The sequence below is a fragment of the Pristiophorus japonicus genome, chromosome 15 (genome assembly GCF_044704955.1).
Source record: "Pristiophorus japonicus isolate sPriJap1 chromosome 15, sPriJap1.hap1, whole genome shotgun sequence".
NCBI lineage: Eukaryota > Metazoa > Chordata > Chondrichthyes > Pristiophoridae > Pristiophorus > Pristiophorus japonicus.
Window position 1 is genome coordinate 184,252,906 of NC_091991.1, and position 20,844 is coordinate 184,273,749.

The 20,844-nt window shown below is 50.7% G+C and overlaps 1 protein-coding gene and 1 long non-coding RNA gene across 2 annotated transcripts in view; both read left to right on the top strand.

Annotated features, from left to right (window-relative positions):
• The window catches only part of LOC139281316 (uncharacterized), a 17,415-nt gene extending 11,334 nt beyond the window's left edge, over positions 1-6,081 (top strand). Inside the window, exons 2-3 of the long non-coding RNA XR_011596862.1 lie at positions 5,603-5,823; positions 5,942-6,081. This is a non-coding gene — a long non-coding RNA (uncharacterized lncRNA). The remainder of the gene's footprint in view (positions 1-5,602; positions 5,824-5,941) is intronic.
• Positions 6,082-7,799: 1,718 nt separating this feature from the next.
• il4r.2 (interleukin 4 receptor, tandem duplicate 2) overlaps positions 7,800-20,844 on the top strand; it is a 35,658-nt gene continuing 22,613 nt past the window's right edge. Inside the window, exons 1-3 of the mRNA XM_070900028.1 lie at positions 7,800-7,918; positions 15,538-15,656; positions 20,679-20,829. Of these exons, the coding sequence (XP_070756129.1) occupies positions 15,599-15,656; positions 20,679-20,829 (209 nt within the window). The 5' untranslated portion in view covers positions 7,800-7,918; positions 15,538-15,598. The remainder of the gene's footprint in view (positions 7,919-15,537; positions 15,657-20,678; positions 20,830-20,844) is intronic.

Here is a 20,844-nt window from a genome sequence, read left to right on the forward strand (position 1 = left end):
TCCAAGTCAGCATGGATTTGTGAAATGGAAATCACGCTTGACAAATCTTCTGGAATTTTTTGAGGATGTTTCCAGTAGAGAGGACAAGGGAGAACCAGTTGATGTGGTATATTTGGACTTTCAGAAGGCTTTCGACTCGGTCCTACACAAGAGATTAATGTGCAAAGTTAAAGCACATGGGATTGGGGGTGATGTGCTGACATGGATTGAGAACTGGTTGGCAGACAGGAAGCAAAGAGTAGGAGTAAATGGGTACTTTTCAGAATGGCAGGCAGTGACTAGTGGGGTACCGCAAGGTTCTGTGCTGGGGCCCCAGCTGTTTACACTGTATATTAATGATTTAGACGAGGGGATTAAATGTAGTATCTCCAAATTTGCGGATGACACTAAGTTGGGTGCCAGTGTGAGCTGCGAGGAGGATGCTATGAGGCTGCAGAGTGACTTGGATAGGTTAGGTGAGTGGGCAAATGCATGGCAGATGAAGTATAATGTGGATAAATGTGAGGTTATCCACTTTGGTGATAAAAACAGAGAGACAGACTATTATCTGAATGGTGACAGATTAGAAAAAGGGGAGGTGCAACGAGACCTGGGTGTCATGGTACATCAGTCATTGAAAGTTGGCATGCAGGTACAGCAGGCGGTTAAGAAAGCAAATGGCATGTTGGCCTTCATAGCAAGGGGATTTGAGTACAGGGGCAGGGAGGTGTTACTACAGTTGTACAGGGCCTTGGTGAGGCCACACCTGGAGTATTGTGTACAGTTTTGGTCTCCTAACCTGAGGAAGGACATTCTTGCTATTGAGGGAGTGCAGCGAAGGTTCACCAGACTGATTCCCAGGATGGTGGGGCTGACCTATCAAGAAAGACTGGATCAACTGGCTTGTATTCACTGGAGTTCCGAAGAATGAAAGGGGATCTCATGGAAACGTTTAAAATTCTGACGGGTTTAGACAGGTTAGATGCAGGAAGAATGTTCCCAATGTTGGGGAAGTCCAGAACCAGGGGTCACAGTCTAAGGATAAGGGGTAAGCCATTTAGGACCGAGATGAGGAGAAACTTCTTCACCCAGAGAATTGTGAACCTGTGGAATTCTCTACCACAGAAAGTTGTTGAGACCAATTCACTAAATATATTCAAAAAGGGAGTTAGATGTCGTCCTTACTACTAGGGGATCAAGGGGTATGGCGAGAAAGCAGGAATGGGGTACTGAAGTTGCATGTTCAGCCATGAACTCATTGAATGGCGGTGCAGGCTCGAAGGGCCGAATGGCCTACTCCTGCACCTATTTTCTATGTTTCAGACGGCCGGTTCTAGCAGTGTATGCACCCAGCACTGGGCAGCTCCTGACCCCTCCGTTTAACACTGCCGGTGCAATGTGCCCATCGGTCTTGTGAGAAATATTGAGGGAGATGTTCATCTTCACAGCCTGTCCTTTATAGAACCCGCAAGATTTTCATCCCATTGTTTTGGACGCAGGGAGTGGAGTCTTCTGCTTCAGATTACAGTCCAGACGTGGAGACAAAAATCTCCCCCATTGTATCCGAAATCCTAATCGGTAATGGATATTAATCAGCCAGTTATTTTTCAGAGACATTCTCCCACATTGCGCACGGGACGTGTAGAGCCCCTTTGAGAGCTGGGCTCTATACCCTTGGCTTGTGATGCTCGAGTCGCTGAGAGCGTTTCAGGTTTTAACAGTTCAGCAGCCCTGATAGCTGTGCATAGTTTCAATATCGGACAGTCCTATCCCCACTCACTTTACCTGTATCCAGCTGACAGGCACACAATGGGCCAGAGCCCTGAGCAGTGATTCCTGTCTCCCACACTCATTTCACACATACCTCGTTTCGCATGCACTGACATCTTTTTTGTGGCAGACTATGTGCTGGTGCTGGTTGGCTAAAGTCTGCCAATCCCAACCCTCGCACCAGCTCTTTGCCACATTGCAACAGTGACCACACTTCAGGAGTCCTTCATTGGCTGTAAAGCGCTTTGGGACGTCCTGAGCTTGTGAAAGGCGCTATAGAAATGCAAGTCTTTCCTTTTCTTACTGAGTCAGCCCAGAATTGGGTAGGAGTATTCTGTGCGTGGAAATCCTTGCAGAGTTGCTGGCACTGACACTGGCTCTGGCCGATCCCCTTCATGGGGAAGTGTCCGCCCTTCTTTCATCTCTGGTTCTTCCTCAACCAACACCTCCGCTGTGTGTTTAAACTCCAGCACCGTGACTGGAAGCCACTTTAGCTTAATCGAGTCGTTGCTTGAATGTAATCTCTGCTTCCCCATCTTTCTCCGATCCTTTCATGTCGGCCGTCACCACATCCCAGCCTGTGGCTCCGCCTCTTACCTTTATCTAAACAAATCATTCCATATCAAATTAATCATTCTGCTCAATTCATTAGCTGCGAGAGAAAACATTGCACTGATATAAGTGAGAATGAAAAACTAACATTTATATAGTTTCACATCCTCGGGACGCCCCAAAGCGCTTTACAGCCAATGAAGTACTTTTGGAGTGTAGTCACTGTTGTAATGCAGGAAACGTGGCAGGCAATGTGCGCACAGCAAGCTCCCACACACAGCAATGTGATAATGACCAAGTAATCTGTTTTGGTGATGTTGGTTCAGGGATAAATATTGGTCCCAGGACACCGGGGAGAACTCCCCTGCTCTTCTTCAAATAGTGCCATAGGATCTTTTGTGTCTACCTGCGAGGGCAGACAGGGCCTCGGTTTAACATCCCATCCAAAAAACGGCCCCTCCGACAGTGCGGCGCTCCCTCAGTACTGCCCCTCCGACAGTGCGGCGCTCCCTCAGTACTGCCCCTCCGACAGTGCGGCGCTCCCTCAGTACTGCCCCTCCGACAGTGCGCCGCTCCCTCAGTACTGCCCCTCCGACAGTGCGGCGCTCCCTCAGTACTGCCCCTCCGACAGTGCGGCGCTTCCTCAGTACTGCCCTCCGACAGTGCGGCGTTCCCTCAGTACTGCCCCTCCGACAGTGCGGCACTCCCTCAGTATTGCCCCTCCGACAGTGCAGCACTCCCTCAGTACTGCCCCTCTGACAGTGCGGCGCTCCCTCAGTACTGCCCCTCCGACAGTGCGGCACTCCCTCAGTACTGCCCCTCCGACAGTGCGGCGCTCCCTCAGTACTGCCCCTCCGACAGTGGGGCGCTCCCTCAGTACTGCCCCTCCGACAGTGCGGGGCTCCCTCAGCCAGGAGTGTGCTGGAATAGTCAAGTCTAGCAATAACAATGGCATGGATGAGGGTTTCAGCAGCGGATGAGCTGAGGCAGGGGGGTGATGGAGGTGAGAATAAGCGGTCTTATACTGCGGATGTGTGGTCGGAAGCTGATCGTGGGCCAAACACCAAGGTTAGAAACATAGAAACATCGAAAAATAGGTGCAGGAGTAGGCTATTCGGCCCTTCGAGCCTGCACTGCCATTCAATAAGATCATGGCTGATCATTCTCTCAGTACCCCTTTCCTGCTTTCTCTCCATACCCCTTGATCCCTTTAGCCGTAAGGGCCATATCTAACTCCCTCTTGAATATATCCAATGAACTGGCATCAACAACTCTCTGCGGCAGGGAATTTCACAGGTTAACAACTCTCTGAGTGAAGAAGTTTCTCCTCATCTCAGTCCTAAATGGCCTACTCCTTATCCTTAGACTGTGTCCCCTGGTTCTGGACTTCCCCAACATCGGGGACATTCTTCCCGCATCTAATCTGTCCCGTCCCGTCAGAATCTTATATGTTTCTATGAGATCCCCTCTCATCCTTCTAAACTCCAGTGAATAAAGGCCCAGTTGATCCAGTCTCTCCTCATATGACAGTCCTGCCATCCCTGGAATCAGTCTGGTGAACCTTCGCTACACTCCCTCAATAGCAAGAACGTCCTTCCTCAGACTAGGAGACCAAAACTGAACACAATATTCCAGGTGTGGCCTCACCAAGGCCCTGTACAACTGCAGTAAGACCTCCCTGCTTCTATATTCAAATCCCCTATCTATGAAGGCCAACATACCATTTGCCTTCTTCACCGCCTGCTGTACCTGCATGCCAACCTTCAATGACTGATGTAGCATGACACCCAGGTCTCGTTGCACCTCCCCTTTCACTCTGCCGCCATTCAGATAATATTCTGCCTTCGTGTTTTTGCCCCCAAAATGGATAACCTCACATTTATCCACATTATACTGCATTTGCCATGCATTTGCCCACTCACCTAACCTGTCCAAGTCACCCTGCAGCCTCTTAACGTACTCCTCACAGCTCACACCGCCACCCAGTTTAGTTTCATCTGCAAACTTGGAGATATTACACTCTATTCCTTCATCCAAATCGTTAATGCATATTGTAAAGAGCTGGGGTCCCAGCACTGAGCCCTGCGGCACTCCACTAGTCACTGCCTGCCATTCTGAAAAGGACCCATTTATCCCGACTCTCTGCTTCCTGTCTGCCAACCAGTTCTCTATCCACGTCAGTACATTACCCCCAATACCATGTGCTTTGATTTTGCACACCAATCTCTTAAGTGGGAACTTGTCAAAAGCCTTTTGAAAGTCCAAATACACCACATCCACTGGTTCTCCCTTGTCCACTCTGCTCGTTACATCCTCAAAAAGTTCTAGAAGATTTGTCAAGCATGATTTCCCTTTCATAAATCCATGCTGACTTGGACCGATCCCGTCACTGCTTTCCAAATGTGCTGCTATTTCGTCCTTCATGATCGATTCCAACATTTTCCCCACTCTGATGTCAAGCTAAGCGGCCTATAATTACCCGTTTTCTCTCTCCCTCCTTTTTTACATTAGCTACTCCCCAGTCCATAGGAACTGATCCAGAGTCGATAGACTGTTGGAAAATGATCACCAATGCATCCACTATTTCTAGGGCCACTTCCTTGAGCACTCTGGGATGCAGACTATCACGCCCCGGGGATTTATCGGCCTTCAATCCCATCAATTTCCCTAACACAATTTCCCGCCTCATAAGGATATCCTTCAGTTCCTCCTTCTCACTAGACTCTCAGTCCCCTCGTACCTTCGGAAGGTTATTTGTATCTTCCTTTGTGAAGACAGAACCGAAGTATTGGTTCAATTGGTCTGCCATTTCTTTGTTCCCCATTATAATTTCACCTGAATCCGACTGCAAGGGACCTACGTTTGTCTTTACTAATCTTTTTTTCTTCACGTATTTATAGAAGATTTTGCAGTCAGTTTTTATGTTCCCTGCAAGCTTCCTCTCGTACTGTATTTCCTCCTCTTAATTCAACTCTTTGTCCTCCTCTGTTGAATTCTAAATTTCTCCCAGTCCTCAGGTTTGTTGCTTTTTCTAACCAATTTATATGCCTCTTCCTTGGATTTAACACTACCCTTGTTAGCGACAGTTGAGCCGCCTTCCCAGTTTTATTTTTACTGCAGACAGGGATGTACAATAGGTTGCGATCAGTCTGCTTCTGTCTCGGGCAGTTGCCAGGAAGAGGGATTATTGTTGTTGTTGTTGTACACTTCAAAATGGTGGAAAATGCACAAAAAATGTCAAAATTAAAACTTCCAGGGCGGTTGCATCCAGACACCCCAGAAAATAAATGTTGCTTTTCAGGGCTCCCTTCCTGCTCGAAACTTCTAAATCCACCACTGTAAGAAGGTCTTTCCTCCTCGAGTGCAAGTGCTGGTGACAGGGCGAGACTGGGGTTCACCACCACGCCTCACGGCACTCCCATTGGGCTCAACTTTCCCCAAGATTACTGAGCAATGGTGACCACCCCGAGGTCTGGAGGCCAGTGCAAAAAGAAGTGGCAGGACCTTGGTCAAGTAGTTAATGTAAGTAATATTTTCATTTATTCACTGGAATTGCAATCGTAAATCTGACCATCTGTATGTCCCACCCAGCAGAAAGACACCCTCTCTAAAAAGTTATGTTATGTTTTCATCTTTGCAGAGGAAAGTGGCCCATAATAAAAGGGAAAGAACTTGAACAGGAGGAGGCCCGGCAAATCTGCAGCCACTGACACCCTTGGAAGAGAGGGTCGCTGCTTTGGGTCCGGCCTGGAGAAAAGCAACCACCACTGCACAAGCTGGGCCCACACTCGAGGGAGAGGGTAAGTCCTGCAAATTCCACAGTCTGTCTCTGCTAAATGTTAAGTACTGTGCGGGCCAGCTGGAGACATAGAATGAAAGTGCAGCTGTAACCTTCACTTCAACTGACAAAGTCCTCCTGATGCTTCTAGGTCGCAGGTCTGCTTTGACCAACTCACAGATCTCACTTACAACTTCTTTGCAGAAATGCGGCCTTCTGACACAGTCTGCATCACTCGGGTGGAGCTACAAACGCCTGTATCAATATACCCAAGGTGGGTAAGGCCTTCTGCCCAGCACCCTACAGGCTCTGATGTTTCTGATGCGATGATGTCGAATCAATTGTCTCCTACGTAGCACCATGATGCAGAAGGCTCGCACAAGGTATGGCATTGTCAGTATTGCCCCCATACTTAAATTTAATCTTTGAAAGAAACTCAAAAGAGCAGGAAAGCAGGCAGGACAGGTTCACAGTTCTCTCTCCCCACAGACTGGACGGATGGATCACATCCAAGGTCTTCCCATCCCCACCCTCCCTTAACAGATTGCAATCTTGTGACTTTTCCCCTTCTCTCTCTCTCTCCTCCTCCCCACCCCCTGCCTACTCATTGCAGTCTACAGAAGGTTTCCGATTGGCACCTCTCTCTCTCTCTCTCTCTCCCCCACCACCCCATGCCGGGCTTGTTTTCCAGCCGAGCCCCGGGCCCGTGTCCGGGCGCAAGGCTGATTCTGCCGGCCAAAGCAATGACTCCCCCGGCCCTCCTTCAAGACGTTCGGTGGTGGCATGTGGGTGAGTAAAATAAATAGAAAACTTCTGAAATCCAACAAACTTCCATTTACTACGTTGACAGGTAAAAAAAGTTGAACTTTATTATTAATTTTGACAATGTTCTTGACTGCCTCCAAAATCTGCGATTATAAACACTGGTGTCTGTCAGCGGCGATTTGTCAATGTGCGCTGGTTTTGTTAAGGTTTTTCGGTAGCGGCCAGATACGCCGACCTAGGAGGAAAATATTTTGGGCAAACTGCGAAAAATGATCAAAACTGGCGCAGGCATGAGGGAACAAAAAAACTGGCCGAGGAACATCGTAACCAAGTGGGTCACACCAGTGCAGATCGCACGGGGAGCGTTGGACAAAACAATTCTCCAACAAAATAGCACAAATCAACGGGGATAATTGAGCCCATTAATGTAACACGTTCTTACACCTCCGAAATATGTGGGCACATGGGCACACGGGCACACGGACACGGGCACACGGGCGACAGTCGATGTCGGTAATCACACCGCTGCTCCCACAGGCTGCACACGATAACCAGCAGCCTTCCAGTGACACCCATGCCCAGGGACTGGGTGTGACGCTGATGGACAGACTCAGTACTATAGCAGAGTCAGGCTGCACCATCTGTCAGCTGCTTTATGGGAAGGTGAGTGACCTGCAGCTTCCAGTCACTGCTTTCTCCATTTGAGCAGGCAGAGAATTAGTCACTGAAGTGTCAGAATAGAAGTGAGTTGTGAAAGCCTCGTGGGGGAACCACCTGCCCCCCACCCCCCCGCCCCCGGCCAGCCGGTCTCTAACCCACAGCCCCCTCCCACTCCCATTGCAGAAGCAGCTTTCACTCACAGCTTCACCAAGCAACAACAATCTGGGCAGTTGCACAACGCACTGACTCAATGTTGGGAAGCGATTGGCACAGGATTAGATCACAGCGGGGAGGGGACCCGTATGCAAATCTCTCCGGGCCAGCTGGAACCTTCCTTTCAGTTCCAACTTCCTCAACGTAGAGCAGAGTTGGTGCGGACACACCTGGAGACGCAGGCAGTGACAGAGCCCCCAGGTAGGGTAGTGTATCTCTGCTCTCACCGTGTGGGGAAGGGAGTGCGGGACATCGCCAGTGCGCTTGGCGAAAACTTCTGCTTCTGTCCTTGGACACATGCTGTGGCAAGCTGTTCAATCGGAGTTGAACACACTGCACTCGGGCGCTGTATTGTGCTATCATCGTCACACAGGATCAGCTCCATTCTTAGACACACAACAGCAAAGCTCAACATTTAACCCCTTCTTCTCCAGGACCAGCTGTGCCTCACCCAGCGCGTTCCCAGCATTTCCCTCTCAGAGTTGTAGTTTTCAGTGATGGTGAGACCCAGTCCAGGTGAGCCTGTGCTGACGGTATATAGTGATAATCTGGCTCACTCACAGCACTTTCACCTGAGCCACAAAGTTGTGGGTTCAAGTCCCGCTCCAGGCTGTTCTCCAGTGCAGGACTGAGGGAGTGCCGCACTGTCGGAGGGGCAGTACTGAGGGAGTGCCGCACTGTCGGAGGGGTAGTACTGAGGGAGTGCCGCACTGTCGGAGGGGCAGTACTGAGGGAGTGCCGCACTGTCGGAGGGGTAGTACTGAGGGAGTGCCGCACTGTCGGAGGGGCAGTACTGAGGGAGTGCCGCACTGTCGGAGGGGTAGTACTGAGGGAGTGCCGCACTGTCGGAGGGGTAGTACTGAGGGAGTGCCGCACTGTCGGAGGGGCAGTACTGAGGGAGTGCCGCACTGTCGGAGGGGTAGTACTGAGGGAGTGCCGCACTGTCGGAGGGGCAGTACTGAGGGAGTGCCGCACTGTCGGAGGGGTAGTACTGAGGGAGTGCCGCACTGTCGGAGGGGTAGTACTGAGGGAGTGCCGCACTGTTGGAGCGGCTGCACTGAGGGAGTGCCGCAGTGTCGGAGGGGCAGTACTGAGGGAGTGCCGCACTGTCGGAAGGGCAGTTCTGAGGGAGGGCCGCACTGTTGGAAGGGCAGTAATGAGGGAGCGCCGCACTGTCGGAGCGGCAGTACTGAGGGAGTGCCGCACTGTCGGAGCGGCAGTACCGAAGGAGTGCCGCACTGTCGGAGGGGCAGTACTGAGGGAGTGCCGCACTGTCGGAGGGGCAGTACTGAGGGAGTGCCGCACTGTCAGAGGGGCAGTACTGAGGGAGCGCCGCACTGTCGGAGGGGCAGTACTGAGGGAGCGCCGCACTATCGGAGGGGCAGTACTGAGGGAGTGCCGCACTGTCGAAGGGGCTGTACTGAGGGAGCGCCACACTGTCGGAGGGGCAGTACTGAGGGAGGGACACACTGTCGGAGGGGCAGTACTGAGGGAGGGACACACTGTCGGAGGGGCAGTACTGAGGGAGGGCCGCACTGTTGGAGGGGCAGTACTGAGGGAGGGACACACTGTCGGAGGGGCAGTACTGAGGGAGGGCCGCACTGTTGGAGGGGCAGTACTGAGGGAGGGCTGCACTGTCGGAGGGGCAGTACTGAGGGAGTGCCACACTGTTGGAGGGGCAATACTGTGGGAGTGCCGCACTGTCGGAGGGGCAGTACTGAGGGAGTGCTGCACTGTCGGAGGGGCTGTACTGTGGGAGCGCTGCACTGTCAGAGGGGCAGTTTTCGCTGATGGTGTCTGGGGCATCTGATCTGCCTCCCGGTGCCACAGTGGGGAATGGTCCACGATCACCCAGTGCAGCCAATGGCAACCTGTGAGGGCACCAAGTGGCTCAATCTCCCCGACCCGCTGACCCTGAGTCCCCCGGGGGCCATGGAGAGGGGATGATGGCGACCCCAACAGGAGTGTGCTCTCTGGGATTCTCACACGCATTGAGAGCCGGTGATCCCGTCAGTGAGTGCGGTGCACGGGTGATCATTGCTCACCAATGGGCAGCGAGGGATATGGGGATCGGGCAGTGAAGTGGAGCTGAGTCCATGATCAGATCAGCCGTGATCTTATTGGCTGGTGGAGCAGGCTCGAGGGGCCGAATGGTCGACTCCTGCTCCTATTTCTTATGTTCTTATAACAGACAGCACAGCAGAGCCACAGAGGTAGTGTCTGTATCGAGGTTTGTCCATTTTAAGTTGTGGAATGTAAATGTAATTGGCAATGTTTATAAGTCAGTGTAGCAGCAATGATTAAAAAGTTGATTCGCGAGCGGTAGACTCGTGACACTGCCGGAGAGTGAGGGATTGATCCTGTGCAAACTCCTTGCAGCATTCAGGCCCAGTCAATTAGAACAGGCTCAGTGGGTGCAAGGGTTCAGCCCCCTCCCCCACAGCCCAGCACAGCGTCCAGCGTGACTTTCGGATGCTGGTGTGTGGAAGGTGGGACAGGAATCACCGTCGCACGTTTCAATCCCCAGCCTGCCCCGCATTCACCGACGTGCGGTGAGAAGGGGGACACGCGACACACCCCTGATCTGCCACAGCCGCTCAACGCCAGACCGGGGTTATCAATAGCGAGACAAGATAGCGTGCTGTGAGAATGATACGGATCCAGCCTGCATTTACATAGCCGCACCCGGGGAACGGGATCTCGCGGGGCGGGAGCGCGGACCGGCCGGAAACAAGGTTCCGCAGGTCGCTAAGCAACTATTGCAGTTGGCGTGGTTACACACTGGTCCCGATAGTGACGGGCCATTTACACACTGATCCCGATAGTGACGGGCCATTTACACACCGGTCCCGATAGTGACGGGCCATTTACACACCGGTCCCGATAGTGACGGGCCATTTACACACTGGCCCCGATAGTGACGGGCCATTTACACACTGATCCCGATAGTGACGGGCCATTTACACACCGCTCCCGATAGTGACGGGCCATTTACACACTGATCCCGATAGTGACAGGCCATTTACACACTGATCCCGATAGTGACGGGTCATTTACACACTGATCCCGATAGTGACGGGTCATTTACACACCAGTCCCGATAGTGACGGGCCATTTACACACTGATCCCGATAGTGACGGGCCATTTACACACTGATCCCGATAGTGACGGGTCATTTACACACCAGTCCCGATAGTGACGGGCCATTTACACACTGATCCCGATAGTGACGGGTCATTTACACACTGATCCCGATAGTGACGGGCCATTTACACATTGATCCCGATAGTGACGGGTCATTTACACACTGATCCCGATAGTGACGGGCCATTTACACACTGATCCCGATAGTGACGGGTCATTTACACACTGATCCCGATAGTGACGGGCCATTTACACACTGATCCCGATAGTGACGGGTCATTTATACACTGATCCCGATAGTGACAGGCCATTTACACACTGATCCCGATACCGACAGGCCATTTACACATTGATCCCGATAGTGACGGGCCATTTACACACTGATCCCGATAGTGACGGGCCATTTACACTTTGATCCCGATAGTGACGAGCCATTTACACACTGATCCCGATAGTGACGGGTCATTTACACACCAGTCCCGATAGTGACGGGCCATTTACACACTGATCCCGATAGTGACGGGTCATTTACACACTGATCCCGATAGTGACGGGCCATTTACACATTGATCCCGATACCGACAGGCCATTTACACACTGATCCCGATAGTGACGGGCCATTTACACACTGATCCCGATAGTGACGGGCCATTTACACACTGATCCCGATACCGACAGGCCATTTACACACTGATCCCAATAGTGACGGGCCATTTACACACTGTTCCCGATAGTGACAGGCCATTTACACACTGATCCCGATACCGACAGGCCATTTACACATTGATCCCGATAGTGACGGGCCATTTACACACTGATCCCGATAGTGACGGGCCATTTACACTTTGATCCCGATACCGACAGGCCATTTACACACTGATCCCGATAGTGACGGGCCATTTACACACTGATCCCGATACCGACAGGCCATTTACACACTGATCCCGATAGTGACAGGCCATTTACACACTGATCCCGATAGTGACGGGCCATTTACACATTGATCCCGATAGTGACGGGCCATTTACACACCGATCCCGATAGTGACGGGCCATTTACACACCGATCCCGATAGTGACGGGCCATTTACACACCGATCCCGATCGTGACGGGCCATTTATACACCGATCCCGATAGTGACGGGCCATTTACACATTGTTCCCGATAGTGACGGGCCATTTACACACCGATCCCGATAGTGACGGGCCATTTACACACTGATCCCGATAGTGACGGGCCATTTACACACCGATCCCGATAGTGACGGGCCATTTACACACTGATCCCGATAGTGACGGGCCATTTACACACTGATCCCGATAGTGACGGACCATTTACACACTGATCCCGATAGTGACGGGCCATTTACACACTGATCCCGATACCGACAGGCCATTTACACACTGATCCCGATACCGACAGGCAATTAACACACTGATCCCGATAGTGACGGGCCATTTACACACTGATCCCGATACCGACAGGCCATTTACACACTGATCCCGATAGTGACGGGCGATTTACACACTGATCCCGATAGTGACATGCCATTTACACACTGATCCCAATAGTGACAGGCCATTTACACATTGATCCCGATAGTGACGGGCCATTTACACACTGATCCCAATAGTGACGGGCAATTTACACACTGATCCCGATAGTGACAGGCCATTTACACACCGATCCCGATAGTGACGGGCCATTTACACACCGATCCCGATAGTGACGGGCCATTTACACACCGATCCCGATAGTGACGGGCCATTTACACACTGATCCAGATAGTGACAGGCCATTTACACACTGATCCCGATACCGACAGGCCATTTACACATTGATCCCGATAGTGACGGGCCATTTACACACTGATCCCGATAGTGACGGGCCATTTACACTTTGATCCCGATAGTGACGGGCCATTTACACACTGATCCCAATAGTGACGGGCCATTTACACACCGATCCCAATAGTGACGGGCCATTTAAACACCGATCCCAATAGTGACGGGCCATTTACACACCGACCCCGATAGTGACGGGCCATTTACACACTGATCCAGATAGTGACAGGCCATTTACACACTGATCCCGATACCGACAGGCCATTTACACATTGATCCCGATAGTGACGGGCCATTTACACACTGATCCCGATAGTGATGGGCCATTTACACTTTGATCCCGATAGTGACGGGCCATTTACACACTGATCCCAATAGTGACGGGCCATTTACACACTGATCCAGATAGTGACAGGCCATTTACACACTGATCCCGATACCGACAGGCCATTTACACACTGATCCCGATAGTGACGGGTCATTTACACACTGATCCTGATACCGACAGGCCATTTACACACTGATCCCGATAGTGACGGGCCATTTACACACCGATCCCAATCGTGACGGGCCATTTACACACTGATCCCAATAGTGATGGGCCATTTACACACTGATCCCGATAGTGACAGGCCATTTACACATTGATTCCAATAGTGACGGGCCATTTACACACTGATCCCGATAGTGACGGGCCATTTACACACCGATCCCGATAGTGACGGGCCATTTACACACTGGTCCCGATAGTTAAAGGCCATTTACACACTGATCCCGATAGTGACGGGCCATTTACACACCGATCTCGATAGTGACGGGCCATTTACACACTGGTCCCGATAGTTAAAGGCCATTTACACACTGATCCCGATAGTGACGGGCCATTTACACACTGATCCCAATAGTGATGGGCCATTTACACACTGATCCCGATAGTTAAAGGCCATTTACACACTGATCCCGATAGTGACGGGCCATTTACACACTGATCCCGATAGTTAAAGGCCATTTACACACTGATCCCGATAGTGACGGGCCATTTACACACTGATCCCAATAGTGATGGGCCATTTACACACTGATCCCGATAGTGAAAGGCCATTTACACACTGATCCCGATAGTGACAGGCCATTTACACATTGATTCCAATAGTGACGGGCCATTTACACACTGATCCCGATAGTGACAGGCCATTTACACACTGATCCCGATAGTGACGGGCCATTTACACACTGATCTCGATACCGACAGGCCATTTACACACTGATCCCGATAGTGACGGGCCATTTACACACTGATCCCAATAGTGATGGGCCATTTACACACTGATCCCGATAGTGACAGGCCATTTACACACTGATCCCGATACCAACAGGCCGTTTACACATTGATCCCGATAGTGACGGGCCATTTACACACTGATCCCGATACCGACAGGCCATTTACACACTGATCCCGATAGTGACGGGCCATTTACACACTGATACCGATAGTGACGGGCTATTTACACACTGATCCCGATAGTGATAGGCCATTTACACACTGATCCCGATAGTGACGGGCCATTTACACATTGATCCCGATAGTGACGGGCCATTTACACACCGATCCCGATAGTGACGGGCCATTTACACACCGATCCCGATAGTGACGGGCCATTTACTCACCGATCCCGATAGTGACGGGCCATTTACACACTGATCCCGATAGTGACGGGCCATTTACACACCGATCCCTATTGTGACGGGCCATTTACACACCGATCCCGATAGTGACGGGCTATTTACACACTGATCCCGATAGTGATAGGCCATTTACACACTGATCCCGATAGTGACGGGCCATTTACACATTGATCCCGATAGTGACGGGCCATTTACACACCGATCCCGATAGTGACGGGCCATTTACACACTGGATCCCGATAGTGACGGGCCATTTACACACTGATCCCGATAGTGACAGGCCATTTACACACTGATCCCGATAGTGACAGGCCATTTACACACTGATCCCGATAGTGACGGGCCATTTACACACTGATCCCGATAGTGACGGGCCATTTACACACTGATCCCAATAGTGATGGGCCATTTACACACTGATCCCGATAGTGACAGGCCATTTACACACTGATCCCGATACCAACAGGCCGTTTACACATTGATCCCGATAGTGACGGGCCATTTACACACTGATCCCGATACCGACAGGCCATTTACACACTGATCCCAATAGTGACGGGCCATTTACACATTGATCCCGATAGTGACGGGCCATTTACACACTGATCCCGATACCGACAGGCCATTTACACACTGATCCCGATAGTGACGGGCCATTTACACACTGATACCGATAGTGACGGGCTATTTACACACCGATCCCGATAGTGACGGGCCATTTACACACCGATCCCGATAGTGACGGGCCATTTACACACCGATCCCGATAGTGACGGGCCATTTACACACCGATCCCGATAGTGACGGGCCATTTACACACCGATCCCGATAGTGACGGGCCATTACACACTGATCCCGATAGTGACGGGCCATTTACACACTGATCCCGATAGTGACGGGCCATTTACACACTGATCCCAATAGTGATGGGCAATTTACACACTGATCCCGATAGTGACAGGCCATTTACACACCGATCCCGACAGTGACGGGCCATTTACACACTGATCCCGATAGTGACAGGCCATTTACACACCGATCCCGATAGTGACGGGCCATTTACACACTGATCCCGATAGTGACGGGCCATTTACACACTGATCCCGATAGTGACGGGCCATTTACACACTGTTCCTTACTTGCAGAATGGCCAGGTCGCTGCTGTTGATTTGAGCTATTTGCACAGCACGCGGGAGTGGCAATATAATGCGCTGCCTTTCGCTGGCATGGTGCCTGTTTGCTCTCGCCTTTCCGCTGCATCCAGGTGAGTGACGCTATTTTCTGTTGTCTGATTTGTCGCATACATTAAAAAACTTAATTAAAGGTTGTGTGTGACCTGAGTGGACATTGCCTTTGTGAAAATGTTGTAGTGCTGTTGGGGAGGGTTTAAACTAGCTTGGCAGGGGATGGGAATCGGAGAATAGATTCAGTGGGGAGAGAAGCAAAGCTGGAATTGGGCAGCAGAAAAGTAGAAAGTGAACTTGCAAGACTGAGGAAACAAGGGCTGGAAAATAGACAGCAAGGGAGTTTGGCACCATGAAATGGTATATACTTCAATGCAGGGGGTCTAGGGAATAAGGCAGATGAGCTGAGAGCACAGATAGACACGTGGCAGTACGATATAGCCATTACTAAGACATGGCTGAAAGAAGGGCAGATATGACAGTTCAATGTTCCACGTTACAGGGTTTTCAGACGGGATAGAGAGAGGGGTAAAAAAGGAGAGTGTGGGGGGTCACAGTATTAATTAAAGAAACAATTACAACTGTGAGAAGGGATGATATGTTAGAGGGGTCATCAAACAAGGTCATATGGGTTGAATTGAAGAACACAAAAGGGGCGATCACACCAGTGGATGTGTACTATAGACCCCCAAACAGTCGGAGGGAGATAGAAGCACAGATATGTGGGCAAATTGCTGCAAAGTGCAAAAACTAGAGCTGTAATAGTGGGGGATTTCAACGACCCTAATATTAACTGGGGAAAGGTAGTGTGAATGGTACCGAGGGGGTGCAATTCCTAAAATGCATTCAGGAGAACTTCTTTAGTCAGAATGTAACAAGCCCAACAAGGGAGGGGGTGGTTCTGGACTTGGTTTTGGGGAATGAAGAGGGGCAGATGGAAGGGGTATCAGTGGGAGAGCATTTTGGTGCTAGTGATCATTATTCAGTCAGATTTAGGGTAGTTATGGAAAAGGACAAAGGTGGACCAGGAATAAAAGCTCTCAATTGGGGAAGAGCCAATTTTGAGAGGTGATTTGGCCGAGGTGGACTGGAAGTGGGTACTTGATGGGAAATGAGAGTCAGAGCAGTGGGAGGTATTCCAGGAGGAGATCCTGAGGGGACAGAGCAAGTATGTTCCCTAAAGAAAAAGGCTGGGGCTAATAAATCTAGAGCCCCTGGATATCAAGGGACATACAGGGGAAGATAAAGAGAAAAAGGGAAGCTATGACAGATTTCGAGAATGCAATACTGCAGAGACTCGAGAGGAGTGTAAGAAGGTGCAATTAAAACAGATATCAGAAAAGCAAAAAGAGAGAGTGAAAGAATGTTGGCAAGTAAAATCAGGGAAAACCCAAAGATGTTTTATAAATACATTAAGAGGATAACTAGAGAAAGAGTGGGGCCTATTAGAGACCAAAGGAAATCTGTGTGTGGGGGCAGAAGATATGGGTATGATTCTTAATGAATACTTTGCATCTGTTTTGACAAAAAGAGAGGGGTGGTGCAGACTTTGCAATGAGGGAGGAGGAATGTGAAATATTAGACGAGATAAACATAGTGAGAGAGGAAGTATTAAGGGGCTTAGCAGCTTTGAAAGTGGATAAATCCCCAGGCCCGGATGAAATGTACCCCAGGCTGTTAAGAGAAGCAAAAGAGGAAATAGCAGAGGCTCTGACCATCATTTTTCAATCCTCTCTGGCTGCAGGTGTGATGCCAGAGGACTGGAGGACGGCTAATGTTGTACCTTTGTTTAAAAAGGTAGAAAGGGATAGACCGAGTAATTACAGGCCAGTCAGCCTAACCTCGCTGGTGGGAAAATTATTGGGAAAAATTCTGAGGGACAGGATAAATCTTCATTTAGAAAGACACATGTTAATCAGGGACAGTCAGCACAGATTTGTTAAGGGAAGGTCGTGTCTAACTAACTTGATTGAATTTTTTGAGGAGGTAACCAGGAGGGTCGATGAGGGCAGTGTGTATGATGTAGTGTATATGTATTTTAGTAAAGTTTTTGATAAGGTCCCACATGGCAGACTGGTCACAAAAGTAAAAGCCCATGGGATCCAGAGCAAAGTGGCAAGTTGGATCCAAAATTGGTTCAGAGGCAGGAAGCAATGGTTGATGGGTGTTTGTGTGACTGGAAGGCTGTATCCAGTGGGGTTCCGCAGGGCTCAGTGCTGGGTTCCTTGCTTTTTTTGGTACATATCAATGACTTAGACTTGAGTGTAGGAGGTATGATTAAGAAGTTTGCAGATGATACAAACATTGGCTGTGTGGTTGATGATGAAGAAGAAAGCTGTAGACTGCAGGAAGATATCAATGAACTGGTCAGGTGGGCAGAACAGTGGCAAATGGAATTCAATCCGGAGAAGTGTGAGGTAATGTATTTGGGGAGGGCTACCAAGGCAAGGGAATACACATTAAATGGTAGGATACTGAGAAGTGTAGAGGAATAAAGAAACCTTGGAGTGCAGGTCCACAGATCCCTGAAGGTAGCAGTCCAGGTAGATAAGGTGGTTAAGAAGGCATATGGGATACTTGCCTTTATTAGCCAAGGTTTAGAATACAAGAGCAGGGAGGTTATGCTTGAACTGTATAAAACACTAGTTAGGCCACAGCTGGAGTACTGCATGCAGTTCTGGTCACCACATTACAGGAAAGATGTGATTGCACTGGAGAGGGTACAGAGGAGATTTACAAGAATGTTGTCTGCACTGGAGAATTTTGGCTATGAGGAGGTGCTGGGTCTGTTTACTTTAGAGCAGAGGAGGCTGAGGGGAGACCTGATTGAGGTGTATAAAATTATGAGGGGCCTGGATAGAATGGATAGGAAGGTCCTGTTTCCCTTAGCAGAGGGGTCAACAACCAGGGGACAGAGATTTAAAGTAATTGGTAGGAGGTTTAAAGGAGATTTGAGGGAAAATGTCTTCACCCAGAGAGGGGTGGGGGTCTGGAACTCACTGCCTGAAAGGGTGGTAGAGGCAGAAACCCTCACCACATTTAAAAAGATACTTGGATGTGCACTTGAAGTGCCGTAACCTACAGGGCTACGGACCGAGAGCTGGAAAGTGGGATTAGGCTGGATAGCTCTTGGTCGGCCGACACTGACAAGATGGGCCGAATGGCCTCCTTCCGTGCTGTAACTTTTTATGATTCATGAAGACAGAACCGCTTTCACCACCACAGTGTGTCAATAAGATTCATTCATTCCCAGCTCAGTCCTCCCCTCTCCGATCCTTCCCACCGCCCCGAGCTTGGAGCAAGCAGATGGGAGCGGTGTCCTCCCAAAGCAATTGGGAGCAGGAGTCAGTCGGCCATTCAGCTTCTCGAGCCTGCTCCGACATTCAATGAGATTATGGCTGATCTGCGACCTAACTCCGCGTTCCCACCTTTGCCCCATATCATTCAATACCTGTGGATACCCATGGCCCACCTAGTCTAATCCCACTCTCCCCTCACTCCCCACACCCTTTACTATCGCACCCAGTCTAATCCTACTCTCCCCTCACTCCGCACACCCTTTAATATCCCACCCAGTCTAATCCCACTCTCCCCTCACTCCCCACACCCTTTAATATCGCACCCAGTCTAATCCCACTCTCCCCTCACTCCCCACACCCTTTAATATCGCACCCAGTCTAATCCCACTCTCCCCTCACTCCCCCCTTTAATACCCCACCCAGTCTAATCCCACTCTCCCCTCACTCCCCACACCCTTTAATATCGCACCCAGTCTAATCCCACTCTCCCCTCACTCCCCACACCCTTTAATATCGCACCCAGTCTAATCCTACTCTCCCCTCACTCCCCACACCCTTTAATATCCCACCCAGTCTAATCCCACTCTCCCCTCACTCCCCACACCCTTTAATATCGCACCCAGTCTAATCCCACTCTCCCCTCACTCCCCACACCCTTTAATATCGCACCCAGTCTAATCCCACTCTCCCCTCACTCCCCCCTTTAATACCCCACCCAGTCTAATCCCACTCTCCCCTCACTCCCCACACCCTTTAATATCCCACCCAGTCTAATCCCACTCTCCCCTCACTCCCCCTTTTAATACCCCACCCAGTCTAATCCCACTCTCCCCCTCACTCCCCCCTTTAATATCCCACCCAGTCTAATCCCACTCTCCCCTCACTCCCCCCTTTAATATCACACCCAGTCTAATCCCACTCTCCCCTCACTCCCCACACCCTTTAATATCGCACCCAGTCTAATCCCACTCTCCCCTCACTCCCCACACCCTTTAATATCGCACCCAGTCTAATCCCACTCTCCGCACCCTTTAATATCTCACCCAGTCTAATCCCACTCTCCCCTCACTCCCCACACCCTTTAATATCCCACCCAGTCTAATCCCACTCTCCCCTCACTCCCCACACCCTTTAATATCCCACCCAGTCTAATCCCACTCTCCCCTCACTCCCCGCACCCTTTAATATCCCACCCAGTCTAATCCCACTCTCCCCTCACTCCCCGCACCCTTTAATATCCCACCCAGTCTAATCCCACTCTCCCCTCACTCCCCACACCCTTTAATATCGCACCCAGTCTAATCCCACTCTCCCCTCACTCCCCCCTTTAATATCTCACCCAGTCTAATCCCACTCTCTCCTCACTCCCCACACCCTTTAATATCGCACCCAGTCTAATCCCACTCTCCCCTCACTCCCCCCTTTAATATCTCACCCAGTCTAATCCCACTCTCCCCTCACTCCCCGCAACCTCTCTCCTGCTCCTCCTGGCTCAACATCAAGGTAAGCTGAAAGCTTGTGTCCTGATCTGTCACCTTGCCGAGGTTGGCTGACTGGCTGTGTGGGTGAGGCCCTCCCCGGATTGTGGCCTGAACCACTGGGCCATCAGTGTGAGAGGCACCCCCGGCCTTGGTCCTCCGCTTCCCCCGTCGGCTCTTGCTCTGCTGGCTCACACCGTTAGCATCATGTGCGGGCCTGGTCAGCGCTGCCTCCGTCACACCGCCTGACCGACTGTTGCTGACCCTTATCTCTTGCGAGTGGGACGGGGGCGGCCTGTGACTGACACAAGTTGCTGTTTTACAGCCGGAGGTGATGGCCAACCGGAGCAACTCAAGTGTCACAATGACTATCTACGGGAGATGGTGTGCAGCTGGGATATCGATCCGGACACAAACTGTTTGTCTGGCTACAGTCTGCAGTATCAGCTGGTGGCTCTATCGTTGGACTTTACTGAGTAAGTGCAGCATGA